This window comes from Pan troglodytes, chromosome 1 (assembly GCF_028858775.2).
Source record: "Pan troglodytes isolate AG18354 chromosome 1, NHGRI_mPanTro3-v2.0_pri, whole genome shotgun sequence".
NCBI classification, from domain to species: Eukaryota; Metazoa; Chordata; class Mammalia; order Primates; family Hominidae; genus Pan; species Pan troglodytes.
In genome coordinates, this window is record NC_072398.2 from 127536054 (window position 1) to 127556802 (window position 20749).

A 20749-nucleotide genomic window follows, 5' to 3' on the forward strand; every position below is an offset into this window, starting at 1 on the left:
TATATAAAAATATCACATTTTAAAGTTTATTTTCTATACTTGAATTTAAAAGCAAAATTTTATGGCTGTATAAATGTTATCAAGTCACCTAGGACAGGGAGGAAAAAGTTGGAACAGGCATTGATCTCACCTCAATCCATTGAAACTTAAGACAGAAATCCTCACTGAACATTGGGTTCCACATAGCATTTCAATATTCCATGGGGCAAGAAGGTGAGATTATTTTTCTAAGTTAAAAAGCAGGTTTGTAACCTTCTTTACTACATAGTCATCTTACACAAAACATTTTTTAAAAACTTCTTACTACTAAAAGTAATTTGTTTGTGTATCTCTTAATTAAATCTAAATATAGTTTAAAAAGAATAATTATGCTAAATTAGACATCATAGAGGAAATATCTCTTTTCCTCATAGCCTAGATAATCACAGTATGAAAAAATGCTTTTTCCTATAACTCTTATAATCATATCATTTCCAGAATATGGCCTGTGTTAAAAATTGTCAGTGCAATGTTGATAACAAATTGCATATTTAAATCCACTAAAGAAAGAGAGATCTATATCTCCTGCCATCTTTGAAAGTTTACATTTAATTTTTTTCTTTCCAAAGCTGTGATTATTCCAACACACTATGATAACGTAAAAATGATCAATGTAAAATATTTCGGTTCACTGGGAAGGATATACTTTTTTAAATTTTTAATTGTTGTTGGTACCTAGCAGGTGTATATACTTATAGGGCATATGTCATATTTTGATACAGGCAGATAATGTGTAGTAATAGCATCAGGGTAAATGGGTTATCCATCACCACGAGCATTTACCTTTATGTTACAAACAATCTAATTATATTCTTTTAGTTATTTTGAATTGTACAATTAAGCTGTTATTGACGATAGTCACCCTGTTGTGCTGTCAAATATTAGGTCTTATTCATTCTTCTGTTTTTTGTACTCATTGAACATTCGCACTTGCTTCCCATCCACCCTTCTCAGCCTCTAGTAACCATCTTTCTACTCTCTATGACTGTGAGTTCCATTGTTTGGAATTACCGCTCCCACAAATAAGTGAGAACATGTGATGTTTGTCTTTCTGGGCCAGCTTATTTTACTTCACATAATAATGTACAGTTCCATCTATGTTGTTGCAAATGACAGGATCTCATTTTTCCATGGCTGAATAGTACTCTATTGTATATATGTACGACATCTTCTTTATCCATTCATATGTTGATGAACATTTAGGTAGTTTCCAAGTCTTAGCTATTGTGAACAGGGCTGGAATAAACATGGGAGTGCAGATATCATTTCAATATACTGATTTTCTTACTTTTGGGTATATACCTAGCTGTGGGATTCCTGGATCACATCATAGCTCTATTTTTAGTTTTTTGGTGAACCTCCAAATTGTTTTCCATAGCAGCTGTACTAATTTACATAACCACAAAAAGTGTATGATGGTTCCCTTTTCTCCACCTCCTCACCAGCATTTGTTATTGTCTGTTTTTTAAATAAAAGCCATTTTAACTGGGGTGAGATAATATCTCATTGTAGTTTTTATTTGTATTTCTCTGATCAATGATGTTGAGCACATTTTCATATGCTTGTTTACCATATGTCTGTCTGCTTTTGAGAAATGTCTATTCAAATCTTTTGCTCACTTTTTGATGCAATTATTAGATTTTTTTTCCCTCTAGAGTTGTTTGAGCTCCGTAGATATTCTGGTTATTAATCCCTTGTCAGACGTGTGAAAGGAAAATATACTGGGCGCCTGAAATCACTGGGGAAAATGCAAGCGGGAAACTGCTTAGAACAAACCTTCCTCCCATTCTACTCAAAGTCACCCCTCTGCTCACTGAGATGGATACAAATCTGATTTTATTCCTTTGGAAAGGTAATCAGACACACAAAATACCAGAGGATTTCAACATTTCAGTCTAAACCTTCACCTAGTAAGTGCTTTTTGTCCCGCAATAGCAGTCATTCATGGCACTCTATGAGAAGATATTTCAACCCAAGTGAATACCCTAATCCCTCTCCATTGCAGTTGCTTTTCCTTCATGTAAAAGGTCAGCACTGCTGAATGAATTTGAACAGTTTATTAATAAGACAAGTTAATTTTCTACTGCTGGGAGGCATATACAGTGACAGCCTGTTAAACCCCAAACCTCTCTTTCTAACTTCTTCCTGGAAAAAATTTAGAGTCACAGATTTTACATAACTTTTCAGACCCTACAGCACCACCTCATGAGATAGGATATTTTTCTCCGTAAAAAGTCTTGTTGGCCGTTCGCCAAAAAATTCTAATGCCCAGATTTCTTCCTCTTTTGTGTTCCTCTAACAGCAAGCAGACTCTATGCCCCATTTCTAAGGAAAAAAACTCCACATTCAACAGTTGGGAGGAAGCCACCCTTGAGAGACAAATTCTAGCCTTAGTGCTGTTTCCATCAGAAGGGGGACAGCCATTAAATCTATATGTTCTTTTGAGACACCTGTTCTGCTTCCAACCACATTGGCATTTAAACAGAAAGGGGATTTTATATTTAAATGTCAATGGATAAAATTTTCTGGGAATGCACTGCTTTTCCAGGTCCATAACTAGAGGAGGCAGGAATAGGGTTAAAACACTCCCTCTATTAAAGTGTCTCACCCAACTTTATCTACTGTAGAATCTCCTGGGAGGCCTAGGAACCCAGAAGAGCAGTGTGAGGAGGCATTGTGCTGGTAAAAATGACTACTCCTGCCAGCTAGCACCTCCACATCCATGGGTGCAATTCATGCTTTCATCCATGGACAGCACCTATGATGGTTACTGGGACCCAAAGGAGATGGGAGGAAAGAGGAGAACAGGGACACCCCTGTAATCTTTTGCTTCATGCTGGGTCACTTCAAAAGGAGAAAGGAGACTAAGGGACACCTTATATTCCCCCCGTTTTCTGCATGGGTAACAACCCATCTTGGAACGGGTTGGAATACGTTGGAATGGAATCCAGGCCTGGGACTCCATAAGCTCACTGTTCAAGTCACCCACATAAACTGGTAAGTAACAAATTTTGCTGCAGGCCTGTATCTTGTTTTATGTCTTGAGCATAACCTGTAACCTTGTGGCAGGACTTTTTTAGCCATTGCCATTTTACAATGGTGGCCCAGGTTCAATCCTAGCTTGGGTAATGAATACTTTCAATTTAATAGCTGTATGACCTTTAATCATCTCTTCTTCCTCCATGAACAACTCTAATTTCCTTTCTGAAATCTTCCTTTCTCTAAATTGCCTTTAAAGTTTCTAGATCTAGTAAAAGCTGCTTACCACCACTTATAAAATATCTTGAATACTCACAGTTAACTTGTAACCTGATTGAGAGTTGTTGTTTTCACCTGTGATGTTACTTTTAGTAAAGTTCAAAAGCCAGAAATATTACCTGCTTGATTTAGCGAAAGTGAGGTAACAGAAGATTTCAAAGGAATTTCTGAAAGAGTGCTCAGCTTGATTAAAAGTGGATATTCAAGTTATAGGTATATTTAAAAGGCCTCTATGTTTTTCTCTTCTTGGATTGTGTTTTTCTTGAAAAGAATTTTTCTGTTGACTGAATTACTGTCCTCCACTCTGTCTTTCCACTCTTAATGCACCCAAGGTAATGTCTGGTGGCCTGAAACTTTTTGGGAAAAACAGAAAAGGCACAGTGGATTCCATTTTGGGAGAAAACTCTGTTTTCCTGATGGAATCCCAGAATTTAGAGGCTGATAGATCCCGCTCAAAATCTGCTTTTGTCTTACAGCTATACAAGTTGATTAGGCCCTAGAAACTTCATGGTTTTCTATCCCTGCTCTTAAAGGGCTCTACTGGGAAGCCAATAATTCAATTAGGAAGTGGGACAGGAAGAAATCTTAGAACTACTGGATCTTCTTCTGTTTGTCTGTGTAATGATATATGTGTTGTGTGTGATGTCTGTAACGAGCTATAACTGATTGCCTTAAATAAAAATATGCACTTAAATCAAACATTTTAGAGGAAAGTTAAAACTGCAATGCCTTTTAGTTTATGTGACTTTCATCTCTAAGAAATAAAAATTGTTTTAAAGATCAAATTGGAAAATGCAAATATCATCAACACATAAATAGGAGGTTTAAATCATATAAGTTAGATACCAGGTTTGCTAAATGTTTCAAGGTTGTATACTGCCTACTTTACAACTTGATAAGGCCTGGGGACATATGAAATTAACCATGCCCCTAACTAGGATGGAAAAAGTCAGACTTTATCTGCATCTACTACATAATTGAAAAAACTTACCAAGTTTTACATTAAAGTTACCATTTTAACTAAAATGGTAAAGTTAAGATTTACCATTAAAACATGTAAATAAGACAACTAAAAATAAATTTACATGCAAAGTGTGTAAAATGTGTGTAAAAACAGTAAAATGTGTTTGTCATAAAAGATTATAAAAAGGCATAAAAATGTAAATGTTGCCTATGGAAAAAGGAATGTTTTGAAACCAATGTAAGGGTAAAATTTGGTTTTCTTTCCCTTGTACAGATTTTTCATGTAATAGAGAAGAATAATGAAATATTTGGTTTGCCTTGTTGGTAGACTGCCAAGGAGAGAAAAGAGTAGACAGGAGACAGACTGTTTGGAAAGCTAAGTCTTCCCTCTTAATGAGTAAAGATTGTTGCCTAGTTTTAAAATTTCTGAGACATACTTTTGCCAAAATAAATAACTTCTGTGCAACCTGGCATTGTGTTTCATACTATCAACTGTTTTGAACCTCTAATTACTAATTAGAGCTTTTAGTAAAAATTAATGAAATATAAGTACTGCTGTACATGTAAGAAAAGAAACACACTTGGCTATTGTTTTGAGGACATGCATTTAATTTTAAATTTTACAATTTAGATTCTGCATGAATTGCAATAAATGGATCTTCAGCAGAGTTACTAATAGAAAAATGAGCTTTGCCATCATCAGAAACGTAAATTTTAATGCCTGTGCAATTGCCATTAATTTTATCTCCAGAAATGACATCACAGTATGTGCCAGCAGGAAGACCAGTTTGCAAAGTTAAAGAAAATGACCTGTAAAATAAAATTTAAGGTTGATCTTCAATACAATGAAAATCAAGAATACAGACTAACACAAATAAACAGCATAACTTTATGTTGTAGAAACCTAAGCAGTGAAGTCTTATTAAGAAGAAAACCCATATGCCTCTCTAGTAGGTGGAAATAGCTTTCTAGGACCAAAAGTAACCTTACAGAAAACCTAGCAATTTCCTGGTTAGTAGTGAAAATATTACCAAAACATCAAAGTTGAAGAATATCACTGAAGATTGGCAGGAACGGTCACACTTTGATAAAAGTTCTACCTTGGTAAAATCAAATTTGTTCTCAACTGAAATTAATACCAATTACTCTTAAAAATTTAAAGGATATTATTTTTTAACCTCCTTCTTCTCCCATGAGATCAAAACGAATTTGGGAAGCACTTAAAAATAATCTAGCATTTCTATGAAGAAGTGATAGTTTGAAATATAAAGCTTTCTCACAAAAACTTATTTTGGTATTTTCATCCACAAAAGAAAGAAATTAAAAAACTAGACATGGGCTTTTTTGGCAGGAAAGAGATCAACTTGACTTGTATATTGATGTATTTATTTACTTTTCATAAGTGAAATATAATTTATACTAGAGTGAGCTAAGTATGAGTGTCAGTTGGTCTTGGACAGGGACAATTCAACTGTTTACACCAAGGTCTTCTGAGCTATATCTTAGAGAATCATTTATACTTCAGGTAAAGCATATAAGAATCACAGATGAAAGGCCAATAATGAGAAGTTTCAAAAATAAAACTCAAATCTCCTGAAGCAAAACATTAACCACAAGATACATATTATTCATACATATGCTTTAAAAATGTTATTTGTCACAAGGAGACAGAGAAGTGAAGAAAGTATACCAAAAAACTACGTAGAGCAGTCATTGAGAAAAAGAGTTAGAAATAAAGATATTTTAGTATCTAGGCAGCATTTCTCCAGGGTTAAAAAAGCAGAATTATAAGACACTTTTTTAAATGATTTCACAATCTTTATATTGATTGTGATTTTATATATTGATTTTGTGGCATGTGTAGGTGAGCATTTGCATGTGCATTCTATATATGCATATGATACTGCAAGGGTGCACAGAAAAGATTCTGCTTACAACAGAAAGCACTTATGAAAAAAGAAGAACGAAGGAGTAACAGCCATCATCCTTTTGCTTCTGCCCAATTTTGATCTCTATTGTCTTCCTGCTCCACTGACTACATGATTTTTCAGATATGATAAAAGTCAATGAACAGAAAAAAAAAGAATAAACCAAGAACGTACTGGTACAAAATATTATTTTTAATTGATATTTACTTACCAGTCATCATTGTTGAAAACAATGAATCCTCTGTTTCCTCTCCCAAAAGCCACTTGGTTGCTCCCATTATCATACCAGTTTGTAAAAGGCTGGCCATCCACTACATTGCGGAAATTAACCATGTTCCTAAAAACACAATACCATATAAAACGTTGATATTCTTAAACTTCAACTGTTTTAAATAAAATGCAATGGAAAGTTTACTATTAGAGGACATGTCTAAATACATATTCTCACCTTATTTGGCGCCATCGATGTTCACAGACCCAGTCATTGCCACAAGTAGTGTCTGGATTAATAGTAACTTCTTTAGTTACTCCATTATTATTTGGTGGCCCAACCCAATCATTAACATCCTTAAGTGGGGGGGGGGGGAAAGCCAAATTTTACCATGTATGTATTTACCTCTTCCTTCTCCTTTACACCAAACCCAACCTATCCTGTTACTTGTGTCTCTGCATTCAGTGACTTTATCTAGAATCCAATGCCTTCATTAATGTTTATAGCCCTTTACTGGGTCTTCATCATCTCTCTATCCTCTGGTTCTCTTTTGCCATATTTCAAACAAAGGTAACAAATTTTTATCCTCTCCTTTTCATTCCAAGGAACTGCAAAGGCTTCTTTGCTCTGTCACCCAGGCTGGAGTACAGTGGCATGATCATAGCTCACTGCAGTCTTGATCTCCCAGGCTCAAGTGATCCTCCCATCTCAGCCTCCCAAGTAGCTAAGACTGTTGGTGTGCACCACCGCACCCAGCTAATTTTTAAAAAATTTTCAGTAAAGACGAGGTCTTGCTAGCTTGCCCAGATAGGTCTTGAACTCCTCAGGTCAGCTGATCTTCTCGCCTCGCCTCGCTAGGTGCTGGGATTACAGGTGTGAGCCACTGCACCTGGCCTGCAAGAACTTCTTAACATCATGGTAAGCCATGCAATGTCATTGAAATGGGAAGGGCATTAGTACTAGAAACACCAGGATTAAAACATAGGCTCTATTACTAGTACCTGAGAAAATTTAATCAATACACATAATATCTCTGTGTCTCAGTTTCCTCATTTGTAAAATGGGAATATTGTTTTTTTTGCTATAAAAATTAAGTAATATATGTGAAAATGCCTTGAATGTGACATGTGCTGAATAAATATTAGAATCATTCATGCTTCTTTTTAGATAAATGTACAAAACAATACATCTGAACATTATTTATAAATTGATCACATTTTTAATATTATGTTTTTCTGATTGGCACTTTAAAAAATCTTCATTAAAAAATCCAGAGGAATCTTAGGAAGTTTTTCAGTGTTGACCTTAGAATCATGTCATATGGTGAAAAGTGAACAAAACTAAGAGTTTTTAGCATGCAGCAGTCCTGGCAAAGTGGAAATGTTATAGTAATAGAAAAAATAAAAATACTCTATGACTCCTAACATCAGAAATAAGACCAATTAGTAGAAATTAAAAGAAGTTGGCTCAATATAAAAGTACACCTTCAAAATATTAAGCTGTTTAACAATAGAATCAATTGCTATACAAAGTGCGGACTTCTCAAACTGAAAGGAATCTAAAAAAAGCTAGCTAGATATCCGTGTGACTCATAGGAAGGAGGAATTTCTGCTTTAGTTCTGAAGTCTCTGATGCTGTTTCTGAACCCTTTAGTTTAAAAGAAAACCTTCTACTAGCTTTCCAAATATCTTTACACTGTAATTTCTCTGTTCCTTTTTGAAACTTCTCATCAGATTAATGTCTTTACCATACTCCCAAATATTTTTCTCATTCTTACCTTTCTTGGAATACTCTCCAAATTTCCATTCTTTAGTACACATCATTTCCTTCCTCTTATATGATACTTTCCCTATTTAACTCAACTCAACTGATTCATTTCTTTCTATTCCATATAACTTTTTAAAAGTATTTAACAAACATTTATATTGTTCTCACTACGGGCAGATGATGTTTTAAGTTCTCTAAAAGTGTTGGCATGTATAATCTTCCTATCAGCCCTGAGGTAGGTACTTATTCGAAGTATATATTTTAATCCCTGTGTCTAGCTCTTAGTTTTGAGTGTTTTTCTGTTTTTTGTCTTTTTTTCCCTGCGGGCTAAGGGGATGTTTGTCATATCTCTGAAACAGCTTGCATACTCTTTGTCAACAGAGAATATAAATTTTACTCCTTTAATATAACCTACATTACTAAAATCACAGTCCTGTATCCAGTTTACAATTAAATATTTGTTGAATAAATATATAATTAATAGTTGTCATGTTAAGTTAGAATAAGATTGCTTCCTTTTTCTTCAGAAAAGGATATATTGAACAACTCCAAAACTTACGTTTCCATTTTGAAACTGTCTTGGCCAACGGTAGCTTGACATTACTCGTGTAAATCCGTAAGGATGAGCAAGCATAAATCCAACTGCCATTTTGTACAGCCTGGAAGTTACATAATTATATTTTCATAGAATGTCAGAATATTCTTGCCATCATTAAAAGACGTGTTAAAAAAATAGAGAACTTGGTTTTCTACCTAGCATCCCAGAAGGTAAGAATAGAGGCTCCTCCAGCCCCATGTCCTCGTTGATTGTCATGGTTATCCACAAAGACAAGTGCTCTGTCAGAAGGTATGAAACCCCAACCTTCTCCCCAGTTCCTATTTTTGAAAAATAAGATATATGTTGATGTATCATTTCACAACAGTTTGAGAGTAACTTAACTGTGCATCTCTCTCTGTAAGGCATGGCATCTGAAGATTAAATTCTTTCTCTAATTAAATGCTTTTTCTGTAAGAGAGATATATATATATACACACAAAAACACACACACACATATATATACACACACATCAAACACACACATGTGTAATCTACATGTATGGTCCATATTTGTATATACATGTATGGAATACTTATATTCATATTACAAATATAAGATTTTTATTATTAAATAAGGTCCTTTCAGAGGTTTCAGCACATTATAAGTTAGAGGCACTCCAGAAGGATCAGTATCCACATCATATTATACAGAATGTCAAACTAGATTAAAATAAGGCTTCAATACTGTATTGTTATAATATAAATATTTTTATGTTTTTAATTCATATAATATATGTAAATTCTACAGGATGGAAACTTTGTACATACTTTATAAATGATAGGATCATTTTAATAATAACCTGGCTTTAAAAGATTATATGCAAACATCAGTCAAATCCAGTATATTCATCTCGTACTTAGATGAAAACTCCTAGGGTATGTTTAGCATTCCTAGGCATATTGCCTTGTGACAGACACTCTAAATACAAAAGATGATTGATTACAGTTTAGGGCACTAGAATACTTATCATTCACAATTGACTCTTTGATAGTTGTCTGAATAAGAATGTTCCAGAAGATAAGTCACACTGAGGTAGTATGACTAACAGATCCATGAAATACTTCAGGGGAAAAGTTGTATTTATTTACTTTAAGTAAGACATCTTCTCTCCATCCCACTTGCGAATAACTGTGCCGAGTTTTGCACCATACTTGAATTCTGTCACCCGGCCATTACCAAAGTAGTCATTGCTTTTAATTGGCTCACCACCCAGATCAATTACCTAGTAGAAATTTAGGAAAAAATAACATTTTGTGTAAGGACTTTAAAGCATTTTAACCAATAAGTTAATATTATATAAAAATAGCTTTATGCTATTTGTTATTTATTAATAAATTAAGCTATTTATTATTTCTTTTTGTCTTGTTTTGTTTTGTTTTTTAGAGACAGGGTCTTGCTATGTTGTCCAGGATGGTCCCAAACTCCTGGCCTCAAGCAATCCCCCTGCTGCAACCTCCCAAAGTGCTGAGATTACATGCACGAGCCACCACGCGTGGTCCTGTTTGTTATACGAAATGTGCAAAATGGTTTTCTTATTCTTATTATCTCAACAGGTAATATTCTTATATTCTTTTATTTGATAAAGTATAGGCTACAATATTGAAAGAAGCATAATGTCAAAGATACCTGTTGTCCTGTGAAAATACTTACCTAATTTTTAGTCTTGTACATCAATGATAATAATAAGAGCTCACACTAATAAAACATTTAGTATCGACTGAAATTCCTTGATAAATATTAACTTGTTTCATTATCCAAAGAAAGTAAAGACATAACTATTATCAGTATCCTACATTGTGTGTACCTCCATAAAACATGTTGTGATAAAGAATTAGATATGCTGTATGTGAAGAAGAGGAGGTTAAAGAACACTGTTTTATGTAAATATCTCATTCCTTATCCTACAGAAATTGCATTTTTAATTAAATCTTCCATTAATTTTCTAATGAATAAGATGATATTTTATAGGCATATAAGTATTGATGTACCTCCTGGTAAATGAAAGGTTTACTTCCTTCAGGGAACCAGTTACTGTTTAGATTATGCAGTTTGTCCAAAATTGCCTTTATGTCTCCAGGCCACATGTGCTTGGAAGCATCAAGTCTGAACCCTGCAACACCAATGTCAATGAGATGGTTCATATATTCGGCAATCTTAGAACGCACATAATCCTTCTCCAGTGCAAGATCAAGAAGACCAGACAGACGACAATCTCTGACCTGTTGAGGTAAAAATGTTATGATTGATTCATAAAACCTCATTTTTCTCCTGAGAATCCATTTGATTATTCATTTATTCCATGATTCCTCAAGAGATATTCTATAGTGACTTCCTTGCATTGGGCACTGGGGATGCTCACATTCTACTACGGATGTATCTTTGAATATTTTTTAATAGAAAATAGAGAATTTAGGAAATAAAGTCGATGAGATTTTTAATTGGGAAGTTCTTAGAAGTGGGCAAACGTGTATTGATTAAAAATCTTAAATCAATATTTGAAAGTTCTTAAATATGGATTTGAGTTTCTTAAAGTAGTCAAACTTGTTAACCTATGTCCCTAAGAGATCTAAATTCCTATTTAAAATGAAATTCAATTAGCTACATGTCTACAAGAAAAGGCATATATTACTCTTTATTCAGATCACTCTCTTAAAAAAATTACCTGAGTAGCATCATTGTAGTTCTCGATATCTCCACTTCCAGTTTTACATTTACCATCATTGAAATCCCATCCAGAATATGGGACTGCTGGAAAGTCCCTACTTCCAGGGTTGAAGTAACTTCCACAGGTACTGCTTGTTCCTGCACTCACAGCATTACCACACATATGATTAATTACAGCATCCACATAAATACGAACCTAGAAAGCAAAGTTTCTACTTCAGTGTGACTTACAGAGAGGTAAAAATTTAAAGCATTGTTGATTCAAGTTTATAGTATGTTAATAAAACTCCAAAATATTTCATGATATCTTATAATTATTTTCCTACAAGATCAAAAATCAACTGTGAAAGGAATGTGAACTAAACACCTACATGCCTTCTAGACACTTGGTCAAATATTTATAGGAATGATAAATTGAGAGACCAGAAACTACCATAAATAGGAGGAAAGGCAAAAAGCCCACTTTGGGAAGACAAAACTCAGATGAGAGTGGAAAGGTTATTGTTTTGGAAATTTCACTGGGTCACCAGGAGAAAGCCTGTACTCTCTATGAAGCTTTTGAAGACAAACAAGGTAGCTATTAATCTCAATTTATGCTCCTCATTAAATAGAGAAGCTAGCTATTCACCATGAAAAACCCAAGAATTACGGATGGAGACACAAGTCACCTAAAAATGATAGCAAATATTGTAACTGGAATTATACTTCCTAACCAGTAAATTGTTTCCGGGAAATACGAACAGTTATAAGGGTTAAAATTTGATGTTTTGCTTTAGAAGCAAATTCTGATTTAAACTTTAACTTAGCTCTTTAGTAGATAGCACACACACAAATATTCACAAACGTTGAACATAAATAAACAGTTAATTTTGAGTTTTAAATTATGAAGTAAAATTTGAAAAATAAAATACGGAAAATTTTCTGCTGAAAAGGAGCAAGAAAGAAGAGAGAGAAACCATTTTCCTGTCTGTTATTTTTAAAGGAAACTAGAATTCACTTACCCCAACATTGTTACATCTAGTCACCATGTTTCTAAATTCATCTTCATTTCCAGATCTTGTGCATAATTTATAGCTAACTGGTTGGTATCTTTCCCACCAAGGTCTGAAAGGGTTGTAAATTGCAACATTTTCATTTGGTGGAGAGACCTACAAATTAAACAGTCTTCATAAGTACCAAATTCTGTCTTACTGTATATCATTGAATGTTCTAGAAACTAATCAATAATATAAAAAATTATTGAATCTTGGTATAGGCAGCTATCTCTTGAAAATATTAACAGCACATTGGAGGGCTCTTGTTGAAGAAAGATTATCTCAGAAACAAAATATAAAGTTGCCAAGAATACTACATAGATTTTTCCTCAGAAATCTCTTTTACTTAGAATACTTACCTGTGAAGTAAAATGTTGCCCAAGCTTCACAGATAAGATAAGAATACTATTTCCTACAAGCACAGTGAATTCCGCAATTGATACTATGAATCATACCCACCTGAACCCCTCCAAATCCCTTCGGAGCTAAATATCGCTCACATTCAAGAGCAATATCAACCCATCGCCATTCAAACAGATGAACAATAGATGTCCGTCCTTGTTGTGTATTTGGGGAATACTGAGCCCAGCAGAACCCAATGGTTAAAAGCAACAGAAAGAACTTCATTTTGCTTTGAAGTTGTCACTGTCCTTTCCAGAAACTATTTATATTCCTGTAAGAAGCACATTTTACAAAGTAAATATTAGCATGAATAAATACTTGAGGGCAAACTGTTTATTCATAGTCTGAAAAGGATTATCAATAATAATCCTAACAGGTGAAGAACATCAAAAAGTCTCTCATGGAAATCATCTAAATGACCTTTTAGATATTAATGTTTTTCTTAGGTTCTGGCAGCACTTTTATTTTTCCTTAAACAGTGACCTGTTGCTGGGGCCTAATGTTCTCACATAACAGTAGAAAACCAAAATTTGTTGTCATCTCTTTAAAGATCCAGAATGGCATACAAAGAAACTTTACATAAATTAAAAGGATGAATACTTTTACAGGTATAAATGCGAACCCCTTCCAACTCAAGGCAAGTAACAGTAGATAACGTAAGCTAAGAAAGGAAACTGGGTCCTATGGCTTGGACTTTCCAACCCTGACAGACTGACAGGACAGAAACAAGTGGTCCGGAAGCCCTTACCAGCCTCTAGACAAATCCCAGAACACTCAGCCCTGACACATTAATACCCTGTACAGATCAGAGACTGCTGGCCGCACAGACTCACCGAGCCAGACTAGTCTTCCACAAGCATGTTTTTAGCCATGAAGTGACCAAGCCACGTGTAGTAAAGACTGAAATCAAAGATATGTACAGATAACAAGGGGAACAGTTAACTTGAATACAAGGTCAAAATCAGCAACACATTCTACAATCCAGTGCTGATATTGAGAGGAGACAAAGACCCTCTCCTTGTTTTATATTGTTTTCTATTCAGTAAAAACAACAAGGAAGTACAACCAAAGACATGCAGCCCAGCGCCAGGCCTGAAACCAGGCCTGGGCCTGATTGGCCTAAACCCAGTAGTTAAAAATCAACTTATGATTTAGAAGCTGATATTATTCACAGATTCCAGACATTGTATAAAAGAACTCTGTGAAACTCCCTGCCCTGTTCTGTTTCTCCCTGACCAGCAGTGAATGCAGTCCTTGTCACATATCCCTTGCTTGCTCAAATCAATCACGACCCTTTCATGTGAAATCTTTAGTGTTGTGAGCCCTTAAAAAGGACAGAAATTGTGCACTCCAGGAGCTCAGATTTTGAGACAGTAGCTGGCCGATGCTCCCAGCTGAATAAAGCCCTTCCTTCTACAACTCGGTGTCTGAGAGGTTTTGTCTGAGGCTCGTCCTGCTACAATGTCAGATACAAGCTTCAAGGACAACTTCTTTCCAAAGGCTTATTCCAGTTTGGTGCGGCTAGTATGTGGTGTATTTTTTAATTTACCTGACCAAATGCACAAAGGGAGAACACATTCTTTTTTTAATTGTCTATATAGAGTCAGAAGTTGAGTCTTTTAAAGGATTGAAATAAAACAGAATATTCTAACTGGACTAAGATCATATGGTATGCGCCTTATTAATATGAACATTTATTTCCAAATATTTTGTTTTCATAAGAAGTGTTATAATGAACATCTGTATACATGTTTACACATAGGTAATTCTGTATGCTAGATAAACGTATGGTAAACATGAAGCATATTTTTATATTTTCATATTGTGCAAAATTGCCCTTACAAAATTTATCAATTTTTACTCTCTAGTAGCAGTATATTATAGTACCTTTTGCCACACTCCCACCAAAAATTAATATTATCATAGCTCTAATTTTTGACTAATAGATTAAAAATGATTTGGGTCGGGCACGTGTCTCACTCCTGTAATACCAGCACTTTCGGAAGCTGAGGCGGGCAGATCACGAGGTCAGGAGACGGAGACCATCCTGGCTAACATGGTGAAACCCTGTCTCTACTAAAAACACAAAAAATTAGCCAGGCATGGTGGCGGGCCCCTGTAGTCCCAGCTACTCTGGAGCCTGAGGCAGGAGAATGGCGGCCTGAACGTGGTAGGTGGAGCTTGCAGTGAGCCCAGATCACGCCAATGCACTCCAGCGTGGGTGACAGAGGGAGACTCCATCTCAAAAAAAAAAAAATGATTTGTGTTTTTCCCAATTACTAGCAAGGCTGAACATCATTTCACATTTTTTGGCCTTTTGAGTTTTCTCTTGAAATTTGCTTCTTCCTTTTCCCATCTAGTTTTGCTTTAATTTTTTTTTTAATTTTTTTTTTTATTGAGTGTTTCGAGTTCTTATGTTGTTATCGTTTGTCATGTACTGGAAATATATTGTCCTAATATATCACTGTTTTTTGAAGTCTTTCCAGTGCAAATTTAAGCAATCATGGATGCTGGTAAGAATTAGGACAGTGCCAAAGGTAGGCCTGCATTATTACTTTTTGTCCAACTACAGTCATGCGTTGCTTAATGACAAGAGTAGGTTCTGAAGAGAAAGCCCTTAGGTAATTAAGCCACTGTGCAAATGTCATAGAATGGACTTCATTAACCTAGATGGCTTAGCCTATTTCTCCTAGACTACAAACCTGTAAAGCATGTTATTGTACTGAATACTGTAGGCAACTGTAACACAGTGTACTTGTGTATCTAAATACACTTAAACATAGGAAACTTCCGATAAAAATATGGCATAATAAACTTAATGGGACCACCATCATTTATGTGGTGCATGACTGTATTCAACATGCAAAAGGTTTTAAGTTTTAAAGTGATCATTTGTTTAACTACAGTGATTCCTCCTCCCTCCATATCCATGAGGAATTGGTTCCAGGAACCACGATGGATACTTAAAGTAATAATTACTCAAGTCCTTTATATAAAATATAGTATTTGCATATAACCTTTACATCATCTCAGATTACTTATAATAACTAATGCAACATAAATGCTATGTCAAAACTTGTGATACTGTGTTGTTTAGAAAATAGTGACAAGAAAAAAGTCAACACATGTTCAGTATAGATGCAACCATCATTTTTCTTATCTTTTCCTTAGATCTTGTTTAATAAGATTAGATTTAAGACTAAGTGGTAAGGAGGATGGGAAGAGAGACAGAGGAACAATGTATTAATGATAGCTTTGGTGGTGGTTGTTGTTGAAGTGTCCCTATGTCACCCAGGCTGGAGTGCAGAGATGCAATCATGGTTCACTGCAGCCTCAAACTCCTGGACTTTAAGTGATCCTCCCTCCTCAGCCTCCCAAGTTGTTGGGATTACAAGCTAGACCCATTATGCCTAGCAATGATAGGTTTTTTTTTTTCAAAGTTAAATGTCATTATTTTTTATATTGAAATATCTTTTACTACTTTTTCAAAATATTACTGATTTCTTAGAACCCAAAGTCTGGAAACCATTGAAAAAATGTATTCCAATAGTCTCTTTCACTGTTAACATTCTCTGATCCTATGATTTATCCTTCTCTTGGCATTCTACATCCTAATGGCAATATGAAAATCAAAGAGCTTAAGGAAATGTTGTGGCTGTATCAATCAGGACAGAATAGGTTATTCTGCAGTAATAAAAGAAACTAAAATTTTTCAGTGGCTTACAATAACCAAGTTTCTCATGTTCAACTAGGATCAACAAAGGCACTCTTATTAGTCCATTTGTAATGTCACAAAAACTTCATTTTGACACATGGTTTAGCAATCGGGAACTCCCCAAAGTAAAACATTCTTTCTGCTCACATTTCAAAGCCAAAGCAAATCATGTGTACATTCTCAAATTCAACAGGATGAGAGTATTTCATTTGCAGGGAGGATCAATGATATTTCTGAACAACAGTACACTGCATATATGAGATCAGAAATAAAAACTGTAACAGGAAAAATAAAAGAATTTTCATTAGAGTGAACATTTAAAAAACAAGAAATGCGAGTTTAAATATATATTTTTAAGAAAAATACAATATATACAGAGCTTCTCACATTCAACCTCAGTCTCTTACACCTCCATCCTTTCCTTTGATAGCAAGACATTCAATTTCTTGCAAGTTTATATGATCATTTCTATGCATGTTTTCATGACTTACTTCATCTAATGTTCCCATAAACAACATACATTGTTATTTTACATAGCTACCTTTTTCTAAGCTTTGAAAAGTTTCATGAAATTGCTCACATCTTCTTAAATTTTAGATATTCAAAGATTCTGGTATATAAATACCATATTAATTGCTATTTTCTAATTTACAAAAAAATTAAAATAAAATTTCTTATGTAAAAAAATATATATATATTTTAATCTTACTCCATCACCCAAGCTGGAGTGCAATGGCGCAATCTCAGCTCACTGCAATCTCTACCTCCGGGTTCAGATGATTCTCCTACCTCAGCCTCCTAAGTAGATGGGACCACAGGCACGTGCAACCATAACCAGCAATTTTTTTTGTATTTTTAGTAGAGACGGGGTCTCACCTTGTTGGCCAAGCTGGTCTCAAACCCCTGACCTCACGTTGATCCGCCTGCGTTGGCCTCCCAAAGTGCTAGGATTACAAGCATGAGCCACTGCACCTGGCCTTTTTCTTTCATGTCTAATTGACACCTTTTAAATGGATATAACTGCCTCAAGTATTTATATATTAGTCATAGATGTTCTAGTCTTATTTGATTTCCTAGATTTTCTTCATTGCTTAGACCTTGTGCATGTTGGGTACAGGGTATATCTTTCCTGATGCATTTTCAATGCTGTGTGTGTGTGTGTGTGTGTGTGTGTGTGTGTGTGTAATATTTCCTGTTAGCTTTTATGTGGACACTCTATATAACGTTTGTTTTCAGAAAATATAGGGTGGGATATTTTGCAGCTTAAAACCCTGGGATGAGAACCCTCTATTCCTCTTGAAAATCATCAGTTGTTCCTCTTAGGTGTCTGACACAGGGGGTTAGCTCACATATCTACTGAATAATCCTACTGAGGTCATTAGTTATTACTATGCATTACTAAAGATAATTAAATGTAATAAAGTATCTTACAGTTGACATATTAAAGAACTTTCCATTACTCACAAAAGGAAGTGCTGTCTTCTCACAGAGTAGTAAAGACAAAATAATGACTACAAGCACTCAGCACAGTTCTTCTTGAGATTTCAGAATTCATTTAGATAATGGTTTCAATCTCCTAGGTTCTCATTTTCTTGAACTCATCTGCTTCCATCACCTTGCCTGTATGCTACTCCCCTCTTCACATCCTAAAACTTATACTCACTAAGTACTATATACTTAGTACTATTCTACTATACTTAGTACTATTCTACTATACTTAGTATACCATACTTAGTAATATTATATACTATTATACTCTAATATTTTCAATTTCAGTCACCCCTCTTTTATTTATATCCCCCAAATTTCTAGTTCCTACCTCAAGAAGTCCATTGCATCTTCAACCACACTGCAATCTACAATTGATCATTCCATTTTCCACTGTCTCAACCTTCTTTATTTTCTCACTTCACTCCTTAACCCAGATTACTTTCCACATCCCTCTTTTATAATCATTCTCTTAAATGTATCAACATCTCATCACTGACTGTTTTATTCACCTAGAGAAATCTCACCTTTAGTTAAACTGAATTCTGTACTTTTTCAGTGATAGCACCTATGCTGAACTCAACTGGAGAAAAACACAGAACCACATTGACTGATACCACTTAAATAAACCACAGATTTCCTAAGAGTATGCTTACTTTCCTACACTCCTATCTATTCATTTTACATCTCCTTTTCCTTCCTTACTCCTTCGTGACTTCCTCCCTCTTTATGAGCTTGCTTCCTGTTTCACTGAGAAAATATCACAAAAATTCGACATGCTCCTCCTATCTACTGGACTACAAACATCTGGAACTCCATAATCTGCCCTTCATCCTACTGTTACTAATGAGCTGTTTGTGGGCCTATCTTTAAAACTAACCCTTCTATTTGTGTCCCAGGTCTATGGCTTCAGCAATATCCCTCTGTTTCCTGCATTATGCTTTTTCTATCTACTGAATCAGTCCCATTAGCATACAAACCTACTATATCATCGATCTCAAAATAAACAGCTTTTTGATACTACATTACCCTCCATTAACAACCCATTTCTCACATCCTCTTGAAAGCAAGACTCCTTAAATGTTGTCTTCAATACTCACTATATTAAATTCGTCTCCAACATTCTCTTGAATACCTCCTCTTACTCCTGACATCCACCAAGTTTGTCAAAGTCAAGGTCCCAAATCTTGCTCTACCCAATGCTTAATCCTAAGAACTCATCTTTCCTAACACATTAACAGATCACTCCTTCCTGTTTGAGATACTTTCTTCATTTAGCTTCTAGCTATTCCTCTGTAGTCTTCTTTACTAGTTCTTGAACTATTTGGTATCTCACCATTGGGATGCTCCAGGGTTCACTTCTCCATGCTTCTAATTCCTATCTCTAGTGTTCTTACTTTCCCTACCTCACTATGTTGTAAAAGTTAAGAAGCTATGATTCATAACAGCATTTTTACAGAAGAGCTGAGTCTTTTTGGGCAGTGCCTCTAAGGTAAAGGTGTAATCACAGCCTCAAGAAAATATCTATAAGAATGAATCAAATAGAATAAAAGAAAGTTTTCCTACTTATATACAGCTGAAACTCATTTCATTAAAGGAACAGAATAATTTTATGTGGGAAATATTTTCACCTTTGAGTGATGTTCTGACAGATGAAAGATTTGGGGGTACAAAAATGGAGGACTGTATTATGGCAAGGATACAAATTTTCTAAATTGGGATAAATACCCTACTTCCAAAAAACCAAAATCCCAATAAAACTCAATGCCAGACAAATATAAAATAATTATAAAAAAGAAGATTACAATAAAAAAAATGTGAAACTGCATTGATATCCATGTAAGAATTTTTAAAGGCAGTTTTTATAATCATAAATAAAATATATTATAAAATTGCCTTAAAAAGAAATTTATGTAATCATCTAGTTATGTTCTGCTGCACATCTTAAACCAGGTAAACAAAAAATGCAAACACTATTCCATTGGAAAGAAAACAATTTATTATATCTGAGGAAAGTCTTTACAATACATGTAATATATTTCCAACTTACTGATTTAAAGGCGTATGGATTTAATTTTTAAATACACTTTCAAAGCTGTTATGCACAGTTCCATAGTCCAGGTGGTCAATTTCTTCTTCTCAAAGTTGCAAAGCACTTGAAGGACATGGGAATCCAAAGAAACCTAAAAACATCATAAAAGCCCATTAAAAATAGTAAGTATAACACAGGTCATTAGTTTAAAAATAACTGAGAGCTGAACCATTTATATTTAGAAAATTAGTGAATCATGTCAGTTTAACAAAATTTATGTAAATGAACTGCTTATAACGAAACTGATTTATAACATTTACAAAATCATTTCAACTATGCCTATAGAAAAATAATTACATTTTCAATATCTATAGGTTTTGTACTTTTAAGGTGATAATAACCAAATTTTCAATTGTTTTCATTGAACTAAGAATAGTATCAGATTTTTCAACAAAGAAACACAGAGGCGCCAACCCTTTATTTTCCTAGTTATTAATATAAGGTTGGGTGCCTATGTTGATACTAGGTACCTAACCATTTTACTCTAACAAACCAGTATCCAAACTGCTCAGTCCTTAGAATTACTAAGGAAACCTTTTCAAATCTGATTCTGATACTCCATTCCCAGAGATTCAGTTGAGTTAGTTCT

At 34.7% G+C, this 20749-nt stretch overlaps 1 protein-coding gene across 4 annotated transcripts; it reads right to left on the reverse strand.

Annotated features, from left to right (window-relative positions):
• Positions 1–4846: 4846 nt before the first annotated feature.
• AMY2A (amylase, alpha 2A (pancreatic)) lies at positions 4847–20245 on the reverse strand. Of its 4 annotated transcripts, none has more exons than XM_009426629.5 (11): positions 20175–20245; positions 12923–13136; positions 12431–12577; positions 11428–11625; positions 10754–10984; positions 9854–9987; positions 8920–9042; positions 8726–8825; positions 6637–6755; positions 6400–6525; positions 4847–5070 (listed from the first exon to the last, which is right to left on the reverse strand). In XM_009426629.5, the coding sequence occupies exons 2-11, from the start codon at positions 13088–13090 to the stop codon at positions 4881–4883; spliced, it is 1536 nt and encodes a 511-aa protein (XP_009424904.4). In that variant the 5' UTR covers positions 13091–13136; positions 20175–20245; the 3' UTR covers positions 4847–4880.
• Positions 20246–20749: the final 504 nt, after the last annotated feature.